The sequence below is a fragment of the Panthera pardus genome, unplaced genomic scaffold (assembly GCF_024362965.1).
Source record: "Panthera pardus isolate Hobbes unplaced genomic scaffold, ASM2436296v1 HiC_scaffold_20, whole genome shotgun sequence".
NCBI classification, from domain to species: Eukaryota; Metazoa; Chordata; class Mammalia; order Carnivora; family Felidae; genus Panthera; species Panthera pardus.
The window spans coordinates 6,127,011-6,146,664 of NW_026526766.1; the positions used below are offsets into that span (position 1 = coordinate 6,127,011).

General features: G+C 38.2%; 1 protein-coding gene across 3 annotated transcripts in view; it reads right to left on the bottom strand.

Annotated features, from left to right (window-relative positions):
- The window catches only part of RIC1 (RIC1 homolog, RAB6A GEF complex partner 1), a 142,201-nt gene that overhangs the window by 87,942 nt on the left and 34,605 nt on the right, over positions 1-19,654 (bottom strand). For all 3 annotated transcript variants that reach the window (XR_002084198.2, XM_019463738.2, XM_019463737.2), the window contains exon 2: positions 13,049-13,156. Coding sequence is in view for 2 of the 3 variants with exons in the window: in XM_019463738.2 (XP_019319283.2) it covers positions 13,049-13,156 (108 nt within the window). In the remaining variant the exon portion in view is untranslated. The remainder of the gene's footprint in view (positions 1-13,048; positions 13,157-19,654) is intronic.

A 19,654-nucleotide genomic window follows, 5' to 3' on the forward strand; every position in this document is an offset into this window, starting at 1 on the left:
TGATCATAAATTTTACTATTTAAAAATTCTAAATATAACAGTAATGAAGAGTGAGCACCAATTTTCCACTAAAGAGAATGGAATGTTTCTTATGAGGATAACATTTTTGCTTAACTGGGGCTTAAAGTTAGTGTTCCCTATCATCAAAATCGATTGTAAAGTTTCTTCCATTAATGCTGTCCTGTAATGAGATCTTACATATTCATATTTGAAATGTCTTTTCATACAAGTAGTGATATCAATCCATGAGCACATGATTTTAATTGAATACAGTCAGTCATCAACTAGTAGGTAAGTACACAAGTCTACCAGACTCTTCTGATGTTTGCCATTTAACATGTCAATACATGGTAGATTAATCATTTTCAATTGAAGGTAGGGCGAAAGCATTCTTCATTTGCACAATTAAATGGATTATGAAATGTGGACATCTCCTTTACAATTGCATCAAGTTCTGCAATATGCTATTAGAACTCAGGATGAGCTCAGAAAACATACCTACTGCTAATTTTTGTTGGAAAAACAGGTCTTACTTTGTAACTTTTGACAGCAGTGGAAACACAAAAAAGCAGCCTGACATTGTGATTCAAGTAACATTAGTTGTCACCAAAATGACTTGACCATATGTAAATTTCACATACAAGCATTGTTTTGTAGATGTGACTGAATTCATGTGGAAACATTACTAAGTCTACAGCAAAAATTATCTACCAAATCATTCAGGGTCTAAGTGGTTCTTCATTCAGTGGTTAAGGTGGTTCTTCAAGTTCAAAAATTTTCAATCTCAGCCCAATGTAAAAAAAATTCACAATAAACCTTTACCACTGACTGCTCAGACATCAAAGACCCATGGAGTTTGGCAAGTGACGAATTCCAGCTTCTATTTCTAAAAACTTAAAATGGTTACAGGCATTAAACACTTCCATGTGTGCTAGTTTTATAAACTGCCCAACTAAGCCTTTTACCGCTTCAGGTGTATTTTTGTCGCTATCAGTTAAAACACACCTTAGTGGACTCTACTTCACGTTGTACTGATTGGTGTTTTTGCAACTTCATAAAAACTTTTTCACCTAAAGTTCTCCCATACATGTTATTCACAGGGATTAATTCCTAATCATTTCACACTCTACACTGACTGCTCAAATACACTGAGCCGGACTGTTACATTTCTCAGTTCATCAAAAAACAGCTACACAGGCTCTGTGCTGATAGCTTAGAGCCTGGAGCCTGTTTCAGATTCTGTGTCTCCCTCTCTCTCTGCTCCTCCCCCACTCATGCTCTCTCTCTCCTTCAAAAATAAGTAAAAACATTAAAAAAAAATTAAAAATCAAACCAAAAAAAAGCTACATATCAGGTTTTGTGCTGACAGCTCAGAGCCTGGAGCCTGCCTCAGATTCTGTGTCTCCCTCTCTCTCTGCCCCTCCCCTGCTTACGCTCTCTCTCAAAAATAAAAAACATTAAAAAAAATAAAAATTAAAAAAAAAAAGAGCTAAACTTACTTTGGCTGTACCTTCATTTTCATTTTTATTTTTGTGAAGATATGGTCTTAAATTTTCCAATTTTTCTATTAATTTCAATGAGTTGGGAATGCTATGATAAATACTAAGTTGGATAATGTCAACTTTTATTGTATTTTTTTGGCTTTGCTATAGGGTCACTGCATAATTAAGACAATAATTTTCCATCTAATCCAGTAAATTAATCCACACTCCAATGTATTTTAATTTTTTTAAATATTTATTTATTTTTGAGAGAGAGAGAGAGACAGAGCATGAGCAGGCAAGGTTACAGAGAGAGAGGGAGACATAGAATCTGAAGCAGGCCCCAGGCTCTGAGCTGTCAGCACGGAGCCCGACGCGGGACTCAAACCCACAAACCATGAGATCATGACCTGAGTCAAAATCGGACGCTTAACCCAATGAGCCATCCAGGCACTCCCACTCCAATGTATTTTAAAAGCATGATATTCAAAACCTATTCTCCTCATCTTTTCTTCTTTTAACATGATAGGTATGCACTAGTAATAAAAATTACACAAAATGTCACTGTATGGCAACATGTGGCACTTGAAACACGTGATTTATAAGTGTTACTGTCATTTACAGTGTGCACTGAGCAAAAAAGAGATGAAGTGTCACATATGGTAGCTGTCAGGACTACTTGACTCAGCTATTGCAGCCTGAAAGCAGCCATAGAAATTATGTGAATATATTAGCATTTTCATATTCCAGCAATACTTATGGACAATGAAATTTAAAATTCATTATCAATAATGGAAGATACACCTAGATAACAGCCACATTAGTGCAAGTAACTCAGAAAACCACCTGAATACTGGGAGAACAGATTTTCCACAGCTAATCACAGACAGGACACATCAAAAAGGGTAGGAGGGGCAGAGACTACATTGGGAACCAAACTCCCGGGGAGAGTAACCACAAATGGGAGACACCCCACAAGTATGGAGAAGGAAGAGAAGCAGACCTCACACCATGAAACTTAGGCACAGAAGACCTGCTCAAGGAAGAGGAGTGCCTATAACACCTGGTTTGGAAACCAGCAGGGCTTAACTCCAGGTACTTTAAAAAGTGGCTGACTTAGCTCTGGCAAAAGGGGAGGGCAACAGGAGACTGATTCCCTGGCCTTAAAGAGCCAGCCTAACAAACAAGTTCAAGGATATACAGCACAGAAACAACAGTTTGAAAAGAGCTTGAAATGGACAGAGGCACATGTATTTACTAATCTCAGAACCTGTGCTGAAGGGTCAGGGATCTTTAGGAGACCCGTCCAAGAACAAAAGAGCTGGTGGGCACCACTTCTCTACTCCCCGCCCCCCCCCCCCCCCCCCCCAGCTCAGATAACCTGCCACTTGGAGTAATCAGCCTGAACACACTCTACCTCTCTACCTACCTACTCGCCCAGGCCCAACCAACCCACTACAGCTCCTGCCCAGACATGCCCGCACACGGTCCAGCAGGGACCAGCACCACTCTGAAGTGATGCCTGCTCGAGAGAGAGGGGGAAATAACCACACACACCGGTGGGACTACAGCCCCAGCAGATGCGTTGGGGCAGACATCTGTTTGACTTCAGGCCTTGCCCACAAAGGAAAGCCTCTGAGGGGCAAGGCAGGGAGAGCACCCCGAAGTTTGGTGCAACTGAAGATCCAGCAGACGGGCTGAGGACAGGTATCTGGTCTGACTGCTGGCACCACCCAACAAGCCCACGGCAGCCCCAGAACGGCCCTTTAACAGCACAGGGACCAAACCGTCCAGGGCACCTACAACGGGCAGCGTGGGCCACCGCTGGAGACTGGACTGCAGGCACACACGGCCGGGCCATGACAGCATGCCACCCCACAGAGGAAACACCTATGAAATGCCTGGTTCTGATCAACAGGGGACGCTGTGCTACAGGGCACCACGAGGTCTTTTCTTCTTAAGGCCACTATTTCAAGAGAAGGAGATGGAGGGGCACCTGCGTGGCTCAGTCGGTTGAGCATCCAACTTCAGCTCAGATCATGATCTCACGGTTCAAGAGTTCGAGCCCCGCACTGGGCTCTGCGCTGTTAGCGCTTGGGATTCTGTCTCCCTCTCTCTCTGCCCCTAACCTGCTTGCTCTCTCTCTTGCAAAAAATAAAAATAAGCTTAAAAAAAAAGAATGGGTTCAAACTTAAGTGACTATCAACTTAATACAGACTATCATATAGACAAGATGCTACATCTGAATCTAATGGTAACTACAAATCAAAAACCTGTAACAGGCACACACAAAAATAAAGAGAAAGGAATCAAAGCATATCATTAAAGAAAGACATCAAACCACAAGAGAGCAAGAGAAAAACAGAAAAGAATAAAACAACCACAAAACAAGTAACAAATGGCAGTAAGTACATATCTATTGATAATTTATTTTATTTAGTTATCTATTTATCTATTTATTTATCTATTTATCTATTTATTTATTTATTTATTGAGAAAGAGAGAGAGAGACCGCGCGCACGAGCGCGCAGAGGACGGGCAGAGAGAGAGGGAAAGAGAATCCCAAGCAGGTTCTGCACTGTCAGCACAGAGCCCAATGTGGGGCTGAAACTCACATACTGTGAGATCACAACGTGAAACAAAATCAAGAGTCTGACGCTTAACCCACTGAGCCACTCTGGCTCCCTGATAATGATTTTAAATGTAAATGGAATAATGCTCTCATCAAAAGATACTGGTTGAGGGGCGCCAGGGTGGCTCAGTCAGTTAAGCACCGACTTTGGCTCAGTCTTGATCTCATGGTTCATGCGTTCCAGTCCTGCATCAGGCTCTCTCTCCTGTCAGCATGGAACCTGCTTTGGATCCTCGGTCTCCCTTTTTCTCTGCCCTTCCTCTACTTGCTCTCTCTCTCTCTCAAAAATAAATAAACATACAATAAATGAACTAGGAGTCACACTCAAAAAAGAATTTTTTTTAAGCTATTGATTGATTGGATGGATAAAAAAAAACAAGACCCATCTCTATGCTGCCTAAAGACAACTCCCTTCAGACCTAAAGACACATGCATATTCGAAGGGAAGGATGGAAAAACAGTTACATGCAAACAGAAGTGAAAAGAAAGGTAGGGTACCAATAATTATATATCCGAGAAAACAGACATTAAAACAAAGACTCTAACAGGAGACAAAAGGCACTACACAATGATAAAGGGAAGAATCCAACAATAGTATATAACAATTGTAACTGTTTATGCATCCAATGTGGGAGGCACCTAAATACATAAAGCAACTACGAATAGACATAAAAGAAGAAATTGATAGTAATATAATAGCAAGGGACTCTAACACCCCACTTACATCAGCAGATAGAACACCCCAATAGAAAAACCAACAAAAAAATAACGGCCTTGAATAACACATTGGACCATAGGAACCTAACAAATATATTCAAAATGTCCCATCCAAAAACAACAGATTACACATTCTTTTCATGTACATGAGGCACATTCCCCAGAACAGATCACCCATTAAGCCACAAATTTCAGTAAATTAAAAAAAGGCTGAAATCATATCATGCACCTTTCTGACCACAAGGGAATGAAACTAGAAATCAATCACAAGAAAAAACCTAGAAAGCACACAAATACATGGAGGCTAAATACCAACGTACTATACACTGAATGGGTCAATGAAGAAATCAAACAGAAAATCAAAACATACATGGAAACAAATGAAATTTAAGATAAATAGTCCAAAATCTCTGGGATGCAGCAAAAGCTGTTTTAAAAGAGGGAAGATTATAGCAATACCAGACTACCTCAAGAAACAAAAATCTCAAACTAACTTTATGTATAGGAGACAGGGAAAGAACAAATAAAACCCAAAGCCATTAGAAGGAAATAATAAAAACTAGAGCAGAAATAAATGAGAGAGACTAAAAAAATCAAATAGACAGGTCAATGAAACCAGAAGCTGGTTTCCTGGTTCTCTAGAAAAATAAACAAATTGATAAACCTTTAGCCAGACTCATCAAAACAAGAGAGAGAACTCAAATAACTAAAATCAGATGAAGAAGGAGAAATAACTGATACCATAGAAATACAAAAGACTGATACAAGAGAATATAAAAAAAAAATTACATGCTAACAACTTGGACAACCTAAAGGAAATGGATACATTCCTAGAAACATAAAACCCTTCAAAACTAAATGAGGACAACACTGAAAATCTGAACATATCAATTACTAGCAAAGAAAATGAACCAGTAATAAAAAAAAATAACTCCCAACAAACAAAAGTCCAGGACCAGAAAGCTTCACAGGTAAACTCTACCAAGCAGTTACACAAGAGTTAATATTCTTTTCAAACTAGTCCAAAAAAACAGAAGGGGAAAGAAAGCCTCCAAACTTACTCTTTAACAGCAGCATTACCCTGATACTAAAACTACATAAAGACATTACAAAGAAAGAAAATTACAGGCCACTATCTCTGATAAACATAGATGCAAAAATCTTCAACAAAATACTGGTCAACTGAATACAACAAGAAATGATAGAGGGAATTTCTTTAAATTAAAAAAAAAAAAAAATCACCACCATCAAGTGGGATTTACTCCAGGGAAGCAAAGGTGGTTCAATATGCCCAAATCAATTAATGTGATACATCACATTAACAAGAAAAAAGATAAAAATCATATGATCATTTCAAAAGACAGAGAAAAAGCATATGACAACGTACCACATACATTCATAATAAAAACTCTCAACAAAAAAATTTTAGAGCAAACATACCTCAACAAAATAAAGACCTTAAATGAAAAATCCACAGTTAACATCATTTGCAATTGGGAAAAATGGAACTTTTCTTTTAAGATTAGGAACTAGACAAAAATGTCCGCTCTCACCACTTTTATTCAACATAGTGGTCAAAGACCTAGCCATACCAATCAGACAAAAAAAAAAAGAAAGAAAGAAAGAAAGAAAAAGAAAACCCAAAATAGTAAAGTAAAACTTTGACTTTTTGCAGATGACATACCATATACAGCAAACCCTCAAGACTACCAAAATACTACAAAACAACAGATAAATGAATTCAGTAAAGTCACATGATGCTAAATTAATATTCAGAAATTTGTATCATATCTCTACATTAACAATATAGTAGCAGAAAAAGAAGAAAACAATCCATTTACAATTGCACTAAAAAGAATAAAATACCTAAGATTAAACTTAACCAGGGAGGTGAAAGGCCTGGACTATGAAAACTATGAAACACTGATGAAAGAAATTGAAGATGACACAAACGGAAAGATATTCCATGCTCATGGGTTGGAAGAAACAATGCTGTTAAAATGCCCATACTGCCCAAAGCAATCTACAGATTTAACGCAATACCTATGAAAATATCAACAAGCTGTTTTTACCAAGCTAGGAAAAATAATCCTACAATTTGTATGAAACTGCAAAGGACCATGAATAGCCAAAGCAAACTTGAAAGTGAGGAATAAAGATGGAGAGGTCACAATCCCAGACTTCAAGATATACAATGAAGCTGCAATAATCAAAATAGTACAGTACTGGCCCGTAGACACATAGATCAACAGAACAGTATAAAGAGGCCAGAAATAAACCAATAATGATATGGTCAATTTATTAAAAAAGGAGGTGAAAATACACAATGGAGAAAAAGACAAATGATGATGGAGAGCTACACAGAGAAGAATAATACTACTTTTAAAACATAAAAAACAAACTCAAAATGGATTAAAGACTAAACATGAGACCTGAGATCATAAAATGTCTAGGAAAAAAACATAGGCAGTAATTTCTCTGACTTTGGCCAAATAACCATTTTTCCAGATTATCTCCTCTGACAAGGGAAATAAAAGTTAAAATTAAACTATAGAGACTAAACCAAAACAAAAAGTTTTTGGCAAAGGGAAGCAAATCATCAGCAAAACAAAAAGGAAACCTACTGAATGGGAGAAGATTTCTACAAATGATCGATCTGATAAGGAGTTATTATCCAAAATACGTAAGAACTCCTACAACTCTAACGTTAAAAAAGAAAAAACCCCTCAACTTCTACAACCCAATTCAAAACTCTAAGTAATCCAATTAAAACTGGGTAGAGGACTTGCACAGACATTTTCCAAAGAAGACATACAGATGAAACAGACACATGAAAAGATACTCAACATGAGTAATCATCAGGGAAAAGCTAATCAAAACCATAAGGAGACACTTGATACCTGTGAGAATGGCTAGAATCAAAAACAAAAAGCCCCTACCCTGAAGCCATTTTGTGAACTGTCATGTGCCACCTGAGCCTCCAGTAAAACCAAAAATAGGCAAAACAAACAAAAACACAAGAAGTAACTGTTAGTGAGGATGTAGAGAAAAAGGAACCATCATGCACTGTTGGTGGGAATGCAAACTGACGCAGCCACTGTGGAAAACAGTGTGGACATTCCTTTAAAAATTAAAAACAGAATTCCCCTCTAACCCAGTAATTCCACTTTTGTGTATTTACCCGAAGATTACGGAAACACTCATTTGAAAAGATACATGCACCGCTATGCTTACTGAATCATTATTTATAATAGCCAAATTATGGAAGCAACCCAAGTATCCATCCCAAGACGAAAGGCTAAATATGGTGTGTCTGTGTACATACACATATTTATGTATATACATATATAAGTGCAAAGGAATATTAGCCATAAAAATGACTGAAATCTTACCATTTGCCATACATAATATGGATGGAATTAGAATGAATTATGCTAAGTAAAGTAAGTCAGAGAAAGATAAATACCCTATGACTTCACTAATATGGACAATTTAAGAAGCAAAACAAATGAATAAAAAAAAAGAGACAAAAAAAGACTTTTTTTTTTTTTTTTTTTTTTTACATTTATTTATTTTTGAAAGACAGAGTGAGGGAGTGACAGCACAAGCAGAGGAGGAGCAGGAAGAGAAAGACACAGAATTCAAAGCAAGTTCCAGGCTCGGAGCAAGTGTCAGCACAGAGTCTGGCACGGGGCTCGAACCCACGAACCATGAGATCATGACCTGAGCCAAAGTCGGTCACTTAATTGACTGGACCACCCAGGCACCCCAAAAACAGACTCTTAAATACAGAGAACTAGTGGCTGCCACAGAGAAGGTGTGCAGGGAGGATGGGTGAAATAGATAAAGAGGATGAAGAGTACATGTATCCTGGTGAACACTGAGAATATATGTGTGGAATCGAACTACTCTGTGCACCAGAAAATATAACATTGTATGCTAACTAAACCTCAATTTAAAAAATAAAAAATAAAATTCATACAATTTTCAGTTGTCAAAAATATTACTTCTGAGGGTAACCCTCTTGCACGTTGGCAGGAATGCAAACTGATGCAGCTACTCTGGAAAACAGTGTGGAGGTTCCTCAAAAAAATTAAAAATAAAATTACCCTATGACCCAGCAATTGCACTACTAGGTATTTATGCAAAGGATACAGAAGTGCTGATTCATAGAGGCACATGTACCCCGATGTTTACAGCAGCCCTATCCACAATAGCCAAATTATGGAAAGAGCCTAAATGTCCATCAACTGATGAATGGATAAAGAAATTGTGGTTTATATACACAATGGAATACTACTTGGCAATGAAAAAGAATGAAATCTGGCCATTTGCAACAACATGGATGGAACTGCAGGGTATTATGCTAAGCGAAATCAGAGAAAGAAGGTATCCTATGTTTTCACTCCTATGTGGAATTTGAGAAACTTGACAGAGAAGCATGGGGGAAGCAGAGGAAAAAAAAAATAGTTACAGAGAGGGAGGCAAACCATAAGAGACTCTTAAATATAGAGAACAAACTGAGGGTTGATGGGGGGTGGGGGAGAGGGGGAAATACTGAGGAGGGCACTTGTTAGGACGAGCACTGGGTATTGTATGTAAGTGATGAATCATGCAAATCTACTCCCAAAGCCAAGAGCACCGTGTATACGCTGTATGTTAGCTAACTTAACAATAAATTATAAGACCATGGGGGAGGGGAAGGGGAAAAAAAAAAAAGAGGGAGGGAGCCAAACCATAAGAGACTCTTAAAGACTGAGAACAAACTGAGGGTTGATGGGGGGTGGGAGGGTGGGGAAGGTGGGTGATGGGCATTGAGGAGGGCACCTGTTGGGATGAGCACTGGGTGTTTTATGGAAACCAATTTGATAATAAATTTCATATTAAAAATAAATAAATAAATAAATAATCCTTATCTATTAATTCAATTTTAATTTTTATTAAAAAAGTAAAAAATAAAAAACAAATTATAAAAAAATAATTAAAAAACATATATATATGTTTTTTCTGACTTTTTAAAATAATTGAAATATGTTGAACTACTCTTAATTCACTGTCCTTACAAACATAGGCAGGAGGTAGATTTGGTAGGTAGCTGGTAGTCTGCAGAAGGAACTATTTAATATCTTGATCATGTGCACCATTTTCCAATGATTAACCTGGTCAGCATTATATAGCAGACTAAAAAAAGGACAGAAAGCAGAGACAGAAGTTAATGCAGAAGAACAGAGGCATACCTCTGAGACAGTGCAGCTACAGTTCCAGAACACCTCAGTAAAGTGAATTTCACAATAAAGCCAACTCAGAAGAATTTTTTGGTATTCCAGGGCATATAAAAGTTACATTTACTCCACACTGTGGTTATTTAGGCCTGCAATAGCATTATGTTTAAAAATACAGTGTACATACCTTCATTTAAAAATACTTGACTGTTAAAAACAATGCCAACTACCATCTGAGCTTTCAGCAGCTAGAAATCTTTTTGCTGGGGATGGCTGCTGACTGGACAGGGTGGTGGCTGCGGAAAGTCAGGATGGCTGTGGCAAGTTCTTAAAATAAAACAACAGAATTTGCTGCATCAACTGACTCTTCCTTTCACGAAACTCTCTCTGCAGCATACAGTGCTGTTTGATAGCATTTTGCCCACAGAACTTCTTTCGAAATCGGAGTCAATCCTCCCAAACTCTGCTGCTGCTGCTCCATCAACCTGGCTGATGAGATATTCTAGATCCTTCATGGTCATTTCAATAGTCTTCACGGCATCCTCACCAGGAGTAGATTCCATCTCAGAAAACCACCTTCTTTGCTCACCCATGAACAGCAACTCCTCACCTGCTCACGTTTTATGACATGACAGCAGTTCTGTCCCATCATCAGGCCCCACTTCTGATCCTAGTTCCCCTGCTGCATCTATTTCCTTCCCTCAAGTCTCGAACCCCTCCACGTCATCCGGAAAGACTGGAATCGACCTCTTCCAAATTCTTAATAATGCTGGTATTTGGAGCTTTCCCCATGAATCATGAATGTTCCCCGTGGCATCTAGGACGGTGACTCCTTCCCGGAAGGTTTTCAATTTACTTTTCCCAGATCCATCAGAGGAACCACTATCTATGGCAGCTAGAGCCTTAAGAAACGTTTTTCTTTAACAGTAAGATTTGAAAGTCAGAATGACTCTCTGATCTGCAGAATGGATGTTTTGTTAACAGACACGAGACAACATTAATCTCACTGTCCAACTGCATCAGAACTCTTGTGCAATCAGACGCACAGTCAATAAGTGACAATATTTTGAAAGGAATCGTTTCTATCTCTGCGCAGGCCTCAACAGCGGGCTGAAAACACTCAGCGCGCCAAGCAGTAAGCAGATGTGCCCCTCTCCGCACTTCCACGTGGGGACGACGGCCTCCTTCCTCAAACCTCCCGAAACCACCTCCGCTCGCTTCAGACTCGTCCTCTGCAGGCTCCTCACCTCTGTCAGCCTTCACGGGACTGAAGAGTCAGGGCCTCGCTCTGGCTTAGGCTCTTCCGAAGGGAAGGCTGCGGCCGGTTTCATCTTCTGTCCAGCCCACTAAAACGTTCTCCGCATCAGCAAGAAAGCTCTTTGGTTTTCTTATCTGTTGTGTGTTCACCGGAGTAGCGCTTTTAATTTCCTTCGGGAGCTTTTCCTTCGCTTCCACAACTTGGCTGTTTAGTGTAAGAAGTCTCAGCTTTCAACATGCTTCCCTCACTAAGTTTTAATCGTTTCTAGCTTTCAACTGAAAGTGAAAGGTGTGCAGCCCTTACTTTCAGCTGAACACTTAGAGACTACTGTAGGGTAACAAGCGGTCCTAATTTCCATATAGTTGTGTCTCTCATATAGGGAGGCCCAAGGAGATGGATCAGACAGGGAAAGAACAGGCCACCAGAGCAGTGAGCACACACCCAACACTTATTAAGTCTGCCATCTCATATGCACACTGTTTATGGCACCCAAAACGACCCTCAATAGTAACAAAAAGATCACTGATCACAAATCACTATAACAAAAATAATGAAAAAGTTTGAAATATCGTGATAATTACCAAAATTGCCAAATAATCGATTTGTAAAAATGCAGTATCTGTAAAGCGCAATAAAGCAAAGTACACCAGAAGTTATGCCTGTAAATAGAATCTAAATACCTAATTTAATCCCTTCTTTCTGATATACACCATCTATATAACACTTAATTCCTAAGTGGTGACTCAGTGGCTTAGTCGGTTAAGCATCTAACTCTTGATTTTGGCTCAGGTCATGATCTCATGGTTCATGAGACAGAGTCCTATATTGGGCTCTGTGCTGGATTCACTCTCTCCCTCTATCTCTGTGCCCTTCCCCTGCTTGCGTGCAAGTGCTCTCTTTCAAAATAAATAAATAAAAAGTAAAAAAAAAAAAAAAAAAAAAAAATCACATCTTCAATATAACTTCATTTACTATGAAGAATAACAGTATCTACTTCAAACTGTTGATTTAAAATTAAATGAGATGATCCACGTATAATGGTTATCACAGTATTTACATAGGAGACGCTCAATAAAGATTAACCATATATATATATGATAGCTAATTCAGATTAGGTCATAATGACAGTCCAAGAGATGACAATGACAAAACATAGATTGAAAGGGTAAAATTAACCAGATCAAAGCACACTAATCGAACAGAGGAGAAATGCAAAAATAGATCGAAATGGATATGAAAATTTAGTTTGACATAAAAACATAAAGGTTATCATTTTTGTGAGGCATCCTTAAAGATGGAGGACAGGCCTTTAAAACATAAATTTGGGAGTACTGTGTGAATAGAGATGAAAGTTTTTAAATTTTGGATTAAACTTCCAGGACAAAACAGGAAAGTAAGAAGACTAAAGACAAAAGAATAAGGTGTGCAGCCCTTACTTTCAGCTGAACACTTAGAGACTACTTAGGGTAACAAGCTGTCCTAATTTCCACATAGTTGTGTCTCAGGAAATAGGGAGGCCAATAGGGAGGCTTAATTTAGGGAAGGGAGGAAGCAGAAGAATCACAAAAAGATACGTAAGAGTACCCTGAATAGAAGAATCGGGATAGCAATTCCTATCACAGAAGATAAATGCTAATGGGTGGGAAAGACCGAAATGGAAGTCATCTAAAAGAATCAAATTTAAATGCAATGTAATGATTTCATAAAAAACACTATTGAAGTTGAAAATTCTACTTACTGACACAGCTATCATGGTACTATCTGGCCTCCATTCAGCTTGTTTGTAGAATCCAAACTGAGAAGATGATTTTTCAGGTTCCTTGTAGGTTACAATTAACACACTAGGCTGGAAGGAAAGAGATTTATTTTATTATTATCCCATAAAAATACATACAAAACAAATTTAAGATAATTTATCATGGAGCACTCTGAAAATACTTTAGTAACTCTAAATGTGTATAAAAGATAACATTAAGTCATCAGCCCTAATTAGCCCAAATAAATCAACTAAAAAGAACCAAAAGAAAGACAATCTGAAAAGGACTACACACATTTAAGTTATTGAGTTGATTACTAATCACCTTCAAAAACAAAAAGAAACAGGCCCAGATGGGTTCACTGGTTAATTCTATCAAACATTTAGGAAATTACACAAATTCTCTACAATCTATTCCAGAAGACAGAAGCACAGAGAATACTTCCTAACTCTATAAGGTCAGAATTGGCCGAATAACTAAACCAAACAAAAATATTACAATAATGCAAAACAGCAGACCAATATCTCTCATGAACACAGCTGAAAAATTATCAGCAAAACATTCGCAAATCTAATCTAACAGTGTTTAAAAAGAATTATACACAATGGTGCATCTGGGTGGCTCAGCCAGTTAAGCATTCGACTTTGGCTCAGGTCATGATCTCATGGTTCCTGAGGTGGAGGCCCATGTTGGGCTCTGTGCTGACAGCTCAGAGCCTGGAGCCTGTTTCAGATTCTGTGTCTCCCTCTCTCTCTGCCCCTCCCCCACTCACGCTCTGTCTCTCTCAAACATAAATAAATATTGAAAAAAAATTTTTTTAAATAAGAGAATTATACACTATAACCAAGTGAGATTTATTCCAGGTATGCGAGACTGGATCAATATGCAAAAATCAGGGCAACTGGGTGGCTCAGTCGGGTAAGCACCCACCTCTGGATTTCAGCTCAGATCATTATTTCACAGTCATGAGATTAAGCCCCTTGTTGGGCTCCATGCTGACATCACAGAGCCTGCTTGGGATTCTCTCTCTCCCTCTCTTTCTGCCTCTCCCCTGTTCATGAGTGCTCTCTTTCCCTCCCTCCCTCAAAATAAATAGACATTTTAAAAAATGCAAAAACTGGGCGCCTGGGTGGCTCAGTCAGTTAAGTGTCCAACTTCGGCTCAGGTCATGATCTTGCAGTCTGTGAGTTCGAGCCCCACGTCAGGCTCTGTGCTGACAGCTCAGAGCCTGGAGCCTGCTACAGATTCTGTGTGCGTGCGTGTGTGTGTGTGTGTGTCTCAGAAATAAACATTAAGGGGCGCCTGGGTGGCGCAGTCGGTTAAGCGTCCGACTTCAGCCAGGTCACGATCTCGCGGTCCGTGAGTTCGAGCCCCGCGTCAGGCTCTGGGCCGATGGCTCGGAGCCTGGAGCCTGTTTCCGATTCTGTGTCTCCCTCTCTCTCTGCCCCTCCCCCGTTCATGCTCTGTCTCTCTCTGTCCCAAAAATAAATTAAAAAAAAAAAAAAAAAAAAGTTGAAAAAAAAAAAAAAAAAAAAGAAATAAACATTAAATATTTTTCAAAACAAATGCAAAAACCAATTAATGTAATCTATTTTTTTTAATGTAATCTATTGCCTATCTACAGGCTAAAGAAGAAAAAACACATGAATGTACCAATAAATTCAGGAAAAGAACTTGAGAAAATCCAGGACCCGCTCATGATAAAAACTCTCAGTAAACTAAGACTAGGGGAACTTCTTCAATCTGACAAAGAATACCTACAAAGAACCTATAACTAATGCCATACTCACTGGTAAGAAACTACAAGCTTTCCTACTAAAATCCAGAACAAAGTAAAGGCACCTCCCTCTCACACTCTTTCTCAAAGTCACAATGGAAGTCCTTACTAATGTAGTAAGACAATAAAAGGAAATAAAAGATACACAGGTTGGGGTGGGGGGGGGGAGTACAACTTTCTTTATATATGACATGACTGCCTATATAGAAATCCAAAAGAACCAACAACAAATAACACAGAAATAATAATTATTAGTACGGTTACAGAATACAATAGTCATATACACATCAATTGCTTTTTCATACAACAGCAATGAACAAGTGGAATTCAAAATTAGAAACAAAATAGCATTTGTATTAGCAACCAAAAAAATTTATTTAGGCACAAATCTAATAGAATATGTATACAACCTATGTGAGGAAAACTACAAAATTCTGATGAACAGATTTTTAAAAGAACTAAATAAATGGAGGGATATTCCAAGTTCATGGTTGGGAAGATCCAATACTGTCAAGATGTTAGTCCTTCACAACTTGAACTACAGATTCAATACAATCAAAATCAAAATCACAGCAAGTTATTTTAAAGACATCAACAGGCTGACTCTAAAGTTTACATGGACAAGCAAAAGACCAGAATGGTCAACTCAATACTGAAGGAGAAGAACTAAGCTGAAGGACTTGATGCTACCCCAAGACTTACTATAAAGATACAATAATAAGACAATGTGGTACTAAACAAAGAATGGAAAATATTCTGTTCAATAGAACAGAATAGAAAGCACCAGATATACATTCACATAAATACAGTCAAGTGACATTCAACGAAGGGGCAAAGGAAATACAAAGGAGAACACATGGTCTTTTCATCAAATGGTGCTAGAAAACAGGATATCACTTTCCAGTAGTATAAGAAGCCTCAAAGGGTCATCTTATACTTTTCCTGCTGTTGTCCTAGAAGCAGCCATTTTTCCAGGGACACCTGTTCCATTTTTATTAGAGAATAATATTTAAAAAGCAAGATCTGGAAACAAGATGCTTGTTGTTAGTGGGGTATCATTGCTTCTACGTCCTCACAGCAAACACAGTAGGTAACATACATACCTATACTAACCTATATATGAATAAACATGTCTATTTTTTTCTGTATACACATATGTATATATTTGTAGACAGGAACATAGGAGTGCAATGAAGCACAATGTGGTTAGTTCTAGCCTTCTCCCTTACTTTTAACTTTTTTCTAGTCATCATCTCATTCAATTAATTTAGTTCTTTGTTAAATTCTACTGTATACTAGAGTAGTTTGGAACTGCTAAGTATTTTCCTACAGTAAATAAATTTACCAACTAGAATACAGTTTTTATAGCTAGCTTCTTTTACTTTAGCCTTTGGAACATAGTGGTACATATACCATTCCCTTAAAACCCTTTTTTCATCCCTAAAAGCAAAATACAAATGTTTCCAAGAAGCTAGCAATATTCCAAATACATTAAAACTGTTAGACATCAGTTGTTTGTTCTTCAAGTATCAATTAAAAGTTAAAAATCAGTACCTTGGGAGAAGTGACATCAGCAAGATGAGAGAGTAGGAAACCCTGGACTCTCCTTCACCCCACAAACACATAAATTCAGCAAAAAATTCAAACAAAAATTCCCTATGGCAAGAAATCTAGAAAGTAACTGAAAGGCACCTGAAGGCTAGATAAATACAGAATCAGACTCATCAAAACTGGTAGGGAGATTTGGGATGCCCAAACCCCTACACCCACCAGAACACCTACCCCCAACACAGGATAAACCCTCCACCTCCAGCTTCTTCTTGGGAAGGGAAAGAGTCCTCAAGTCCAGTGCCCCAACTTTTCTGGGGGCTGTCCATAGGGAGGGAAGAGGGTCTGTCTTGAGGCCGTGATGAAACCTGGCATAATCTAGCCACCAGGGAGGTCAGGAGAACAGAGACAGAGTTTGGTCCGGGAGTTGCCACAGCCCTTCCCCTGACTCAGCAAGGAGCAAGTGGATGAAAAAACAAAACGAAAGAAACAACAACAACCAAAAAAACAACTTCCACCTTCTCCCTATGGACAGAAACAGTTGGATGGAGCTTATAGCAATCCAACTTTTCTGACGAATGACTGGGGAATGGCTTCAGTCCATTTGTTACAGTGCACTGAGGGGATTCAGCATACCCTAGACACTTGGGAAGCACAGAAAACAAAAGAAGCATGTTGGACTAGCATGAAGGTTTGAGAGGCCACCAGAATCTCTGGCCAGGGTGGACTGGGGGACGGCAGTCTTTGAATATATGAGACCATTCCACGAAGACTGGGAGAGGTGACTGTTTTGTCTAATGCACACACACCAACACAGAGAGTCAAGGAAGATGAAGAAACAAGTTAATGTGTTCCAAACAAAGGAAAGAAGATAAATCTCCAGACAGAGACCCTAATGAAACACAGCTCTATAATTTACCAGAAAAATAATTCAAAATAACCATCATAAAGATGCTCACTGAGACTGGAACAACAACAAATGAGCCAACTGAGGACTGCAACAAGAGACAGAAAATATACAAAAGTATCAAACAGACATGAAGTTGAAGAAAATAACTGAAATAAAAATTCATGAGAGGGGCTCAACATAAAACTAAATCAAGCAGAAGAAAGGATCAGCAAATTCTAATAAAGGTCACTGGAAATCATTCAATCACAAGACCAATAAGGAAAAAAATGAAAAAGAATGCAGCAAGCTTCAGGAACTTATGGGACACTAAAAACAGACCAATATATGCACAGCAGGAGAAAAGAAAGAAAAATTACCTGAAAGTTTATTCAAGAAAACAATGTCTGAAAAATTCCCAAATCTGAGGAAGGAAATGGACACACAGATCCAAGAAGCCCAAAGAAACCCAAAGAAGAGGAACTCAAAGAAATACACAAGGAGAAAAATTACAATCAAACTGTCAAAAGTAAAAGCAGTGAGAATTTTGAAAGCACAAGAAAAAGGCAACCTGTCATGTATAAGAATCCCCATTAGACTATCAGTGGGTTTCTCAGCAGAAATCTTGCAGGCCAGAAGAATGTGGGATGATATACTCAAAAAGCTGAAAGAAAAAAGCTGCCAAGTAAGAATACTATATCCAGCAATAGTGTCCTTCAAAAATGAAGGACACGGGAGCCTGGATGGCTCAAATGGTTAAGTGTCCAACTCTTGGTTTCGGCTTGGGTCATGATCTCACAGTTCATGGGATTGAGACGCACGTCAGGTTTTGTGCTGACAGCATGGAGTCTTCTTGGGATATTCTTTCTCTTTCTCTCTCTCTCTCTCTTCCCCCCCCCCCCCAACCCATGTGCACACTCTCTCTCTCAAAATAAACATTAAAAAAAAAAATGAAGATAATATTTTTCCTAAACAAACAAAAGCTGAGGTAGTTCAACACCACTAGACCTCCTTACCAGAAATCACTTTAGATTTAAGCACATACATAAGCTGAAAGTGACAGGATAGAAAAAGATACTCCATGCAAATGGTAAGCTTAAAGAGAGCACAGGAGACTATAGCTTACATCAGACAAAACTGACTTTAAGTCAAAGTGTCAAAAGGGGAAAAAGACACTGTACAATGATAAAAGAATAAATTCACCAGAAATACCTAATAATTATAAATAAACACATACACACACACACACACACACACACAGAGTAGTATATTAGGTGTAACACCAGAGCATCTAAATAAAGCAAATATTTGCAAAAGTGAATAAGGAAGTAAACAGCAATAAAATAGTAGGGTACTTCAATATCTCACTTTCAGTAATAGAACACTGAGACAAAATCTATGAAGAAACTGAAGACTTGAACAACACTACAGATCAAATGAAGCTAAGACATACATACAGAGCTTTCTGCAAATAGCAGAATACACATTCTTCTTAAGTGTACACAGAACATTCACCAGAACAGATCCCGTTAGGTCTTGAAATCATACCAACTATCTTCTCTGACCACAATGGAATGAAACTAAATAGCAAAAAAAAAAAAAAAAAGGGGGGGGGTGGATAAACACACTCTTAAACAACAAATGGGTCAAAGAAGAAATCAAAAAGGAAATTAGAAAATATTTTGAGGGGCATCACCTGGGTGGCTTAGTTGGATAAGCATCCAACTTCAGTTCAGGTCATGATCTCATGGTTTGTGCATTTGAGCTGCATGTCGGGCTCTGTGTTGACAGCTCAGAGCCCGGAGCCTGCTTCAGATTCTGTCTCCCTTTCTCTCTGCCCCTCCCCTGCTCATGCTCTGTTTCTCTCTCAAAAATAAACGAACATTAAAAAATTTAAAAAGTGTATATATATAGAAACAAAACCTAAAACACAACATAACAAAACTTATGGGATACAGCAAAAGCAGTACTAAGAAGTTTATAAGCGATAAATGTCTACCTTAAAACAGAAGATCTAAAATCAACCTAATTTTAAATACCTCAAGGATCTAGAAGAACAAACTAAGTCCAAAATCTACAGAAGAAAGAAAATAATAAAGATTAGAGCAGAAATAAGTGAAATAGAGAACAGTAAAAAGAGGAAAAAGTAAGTTTTCTGAAGATAAAATTGACAAATCTTCAGCTAGACTAAGGTAAAAAAAAAAAAAAAAAGCTCAAAATCAACTCAAAGAAATAAAAAAGGAGACATTACAACTGATAACACAAACATACAAAAGATCACAAAGATAACTACAAACTGTATGCCAGCTGTGGACAATATAGACAAAGTGGGAAAATTCCTAGAAAGATACAACCTATCAAGACTGAATCATGAAG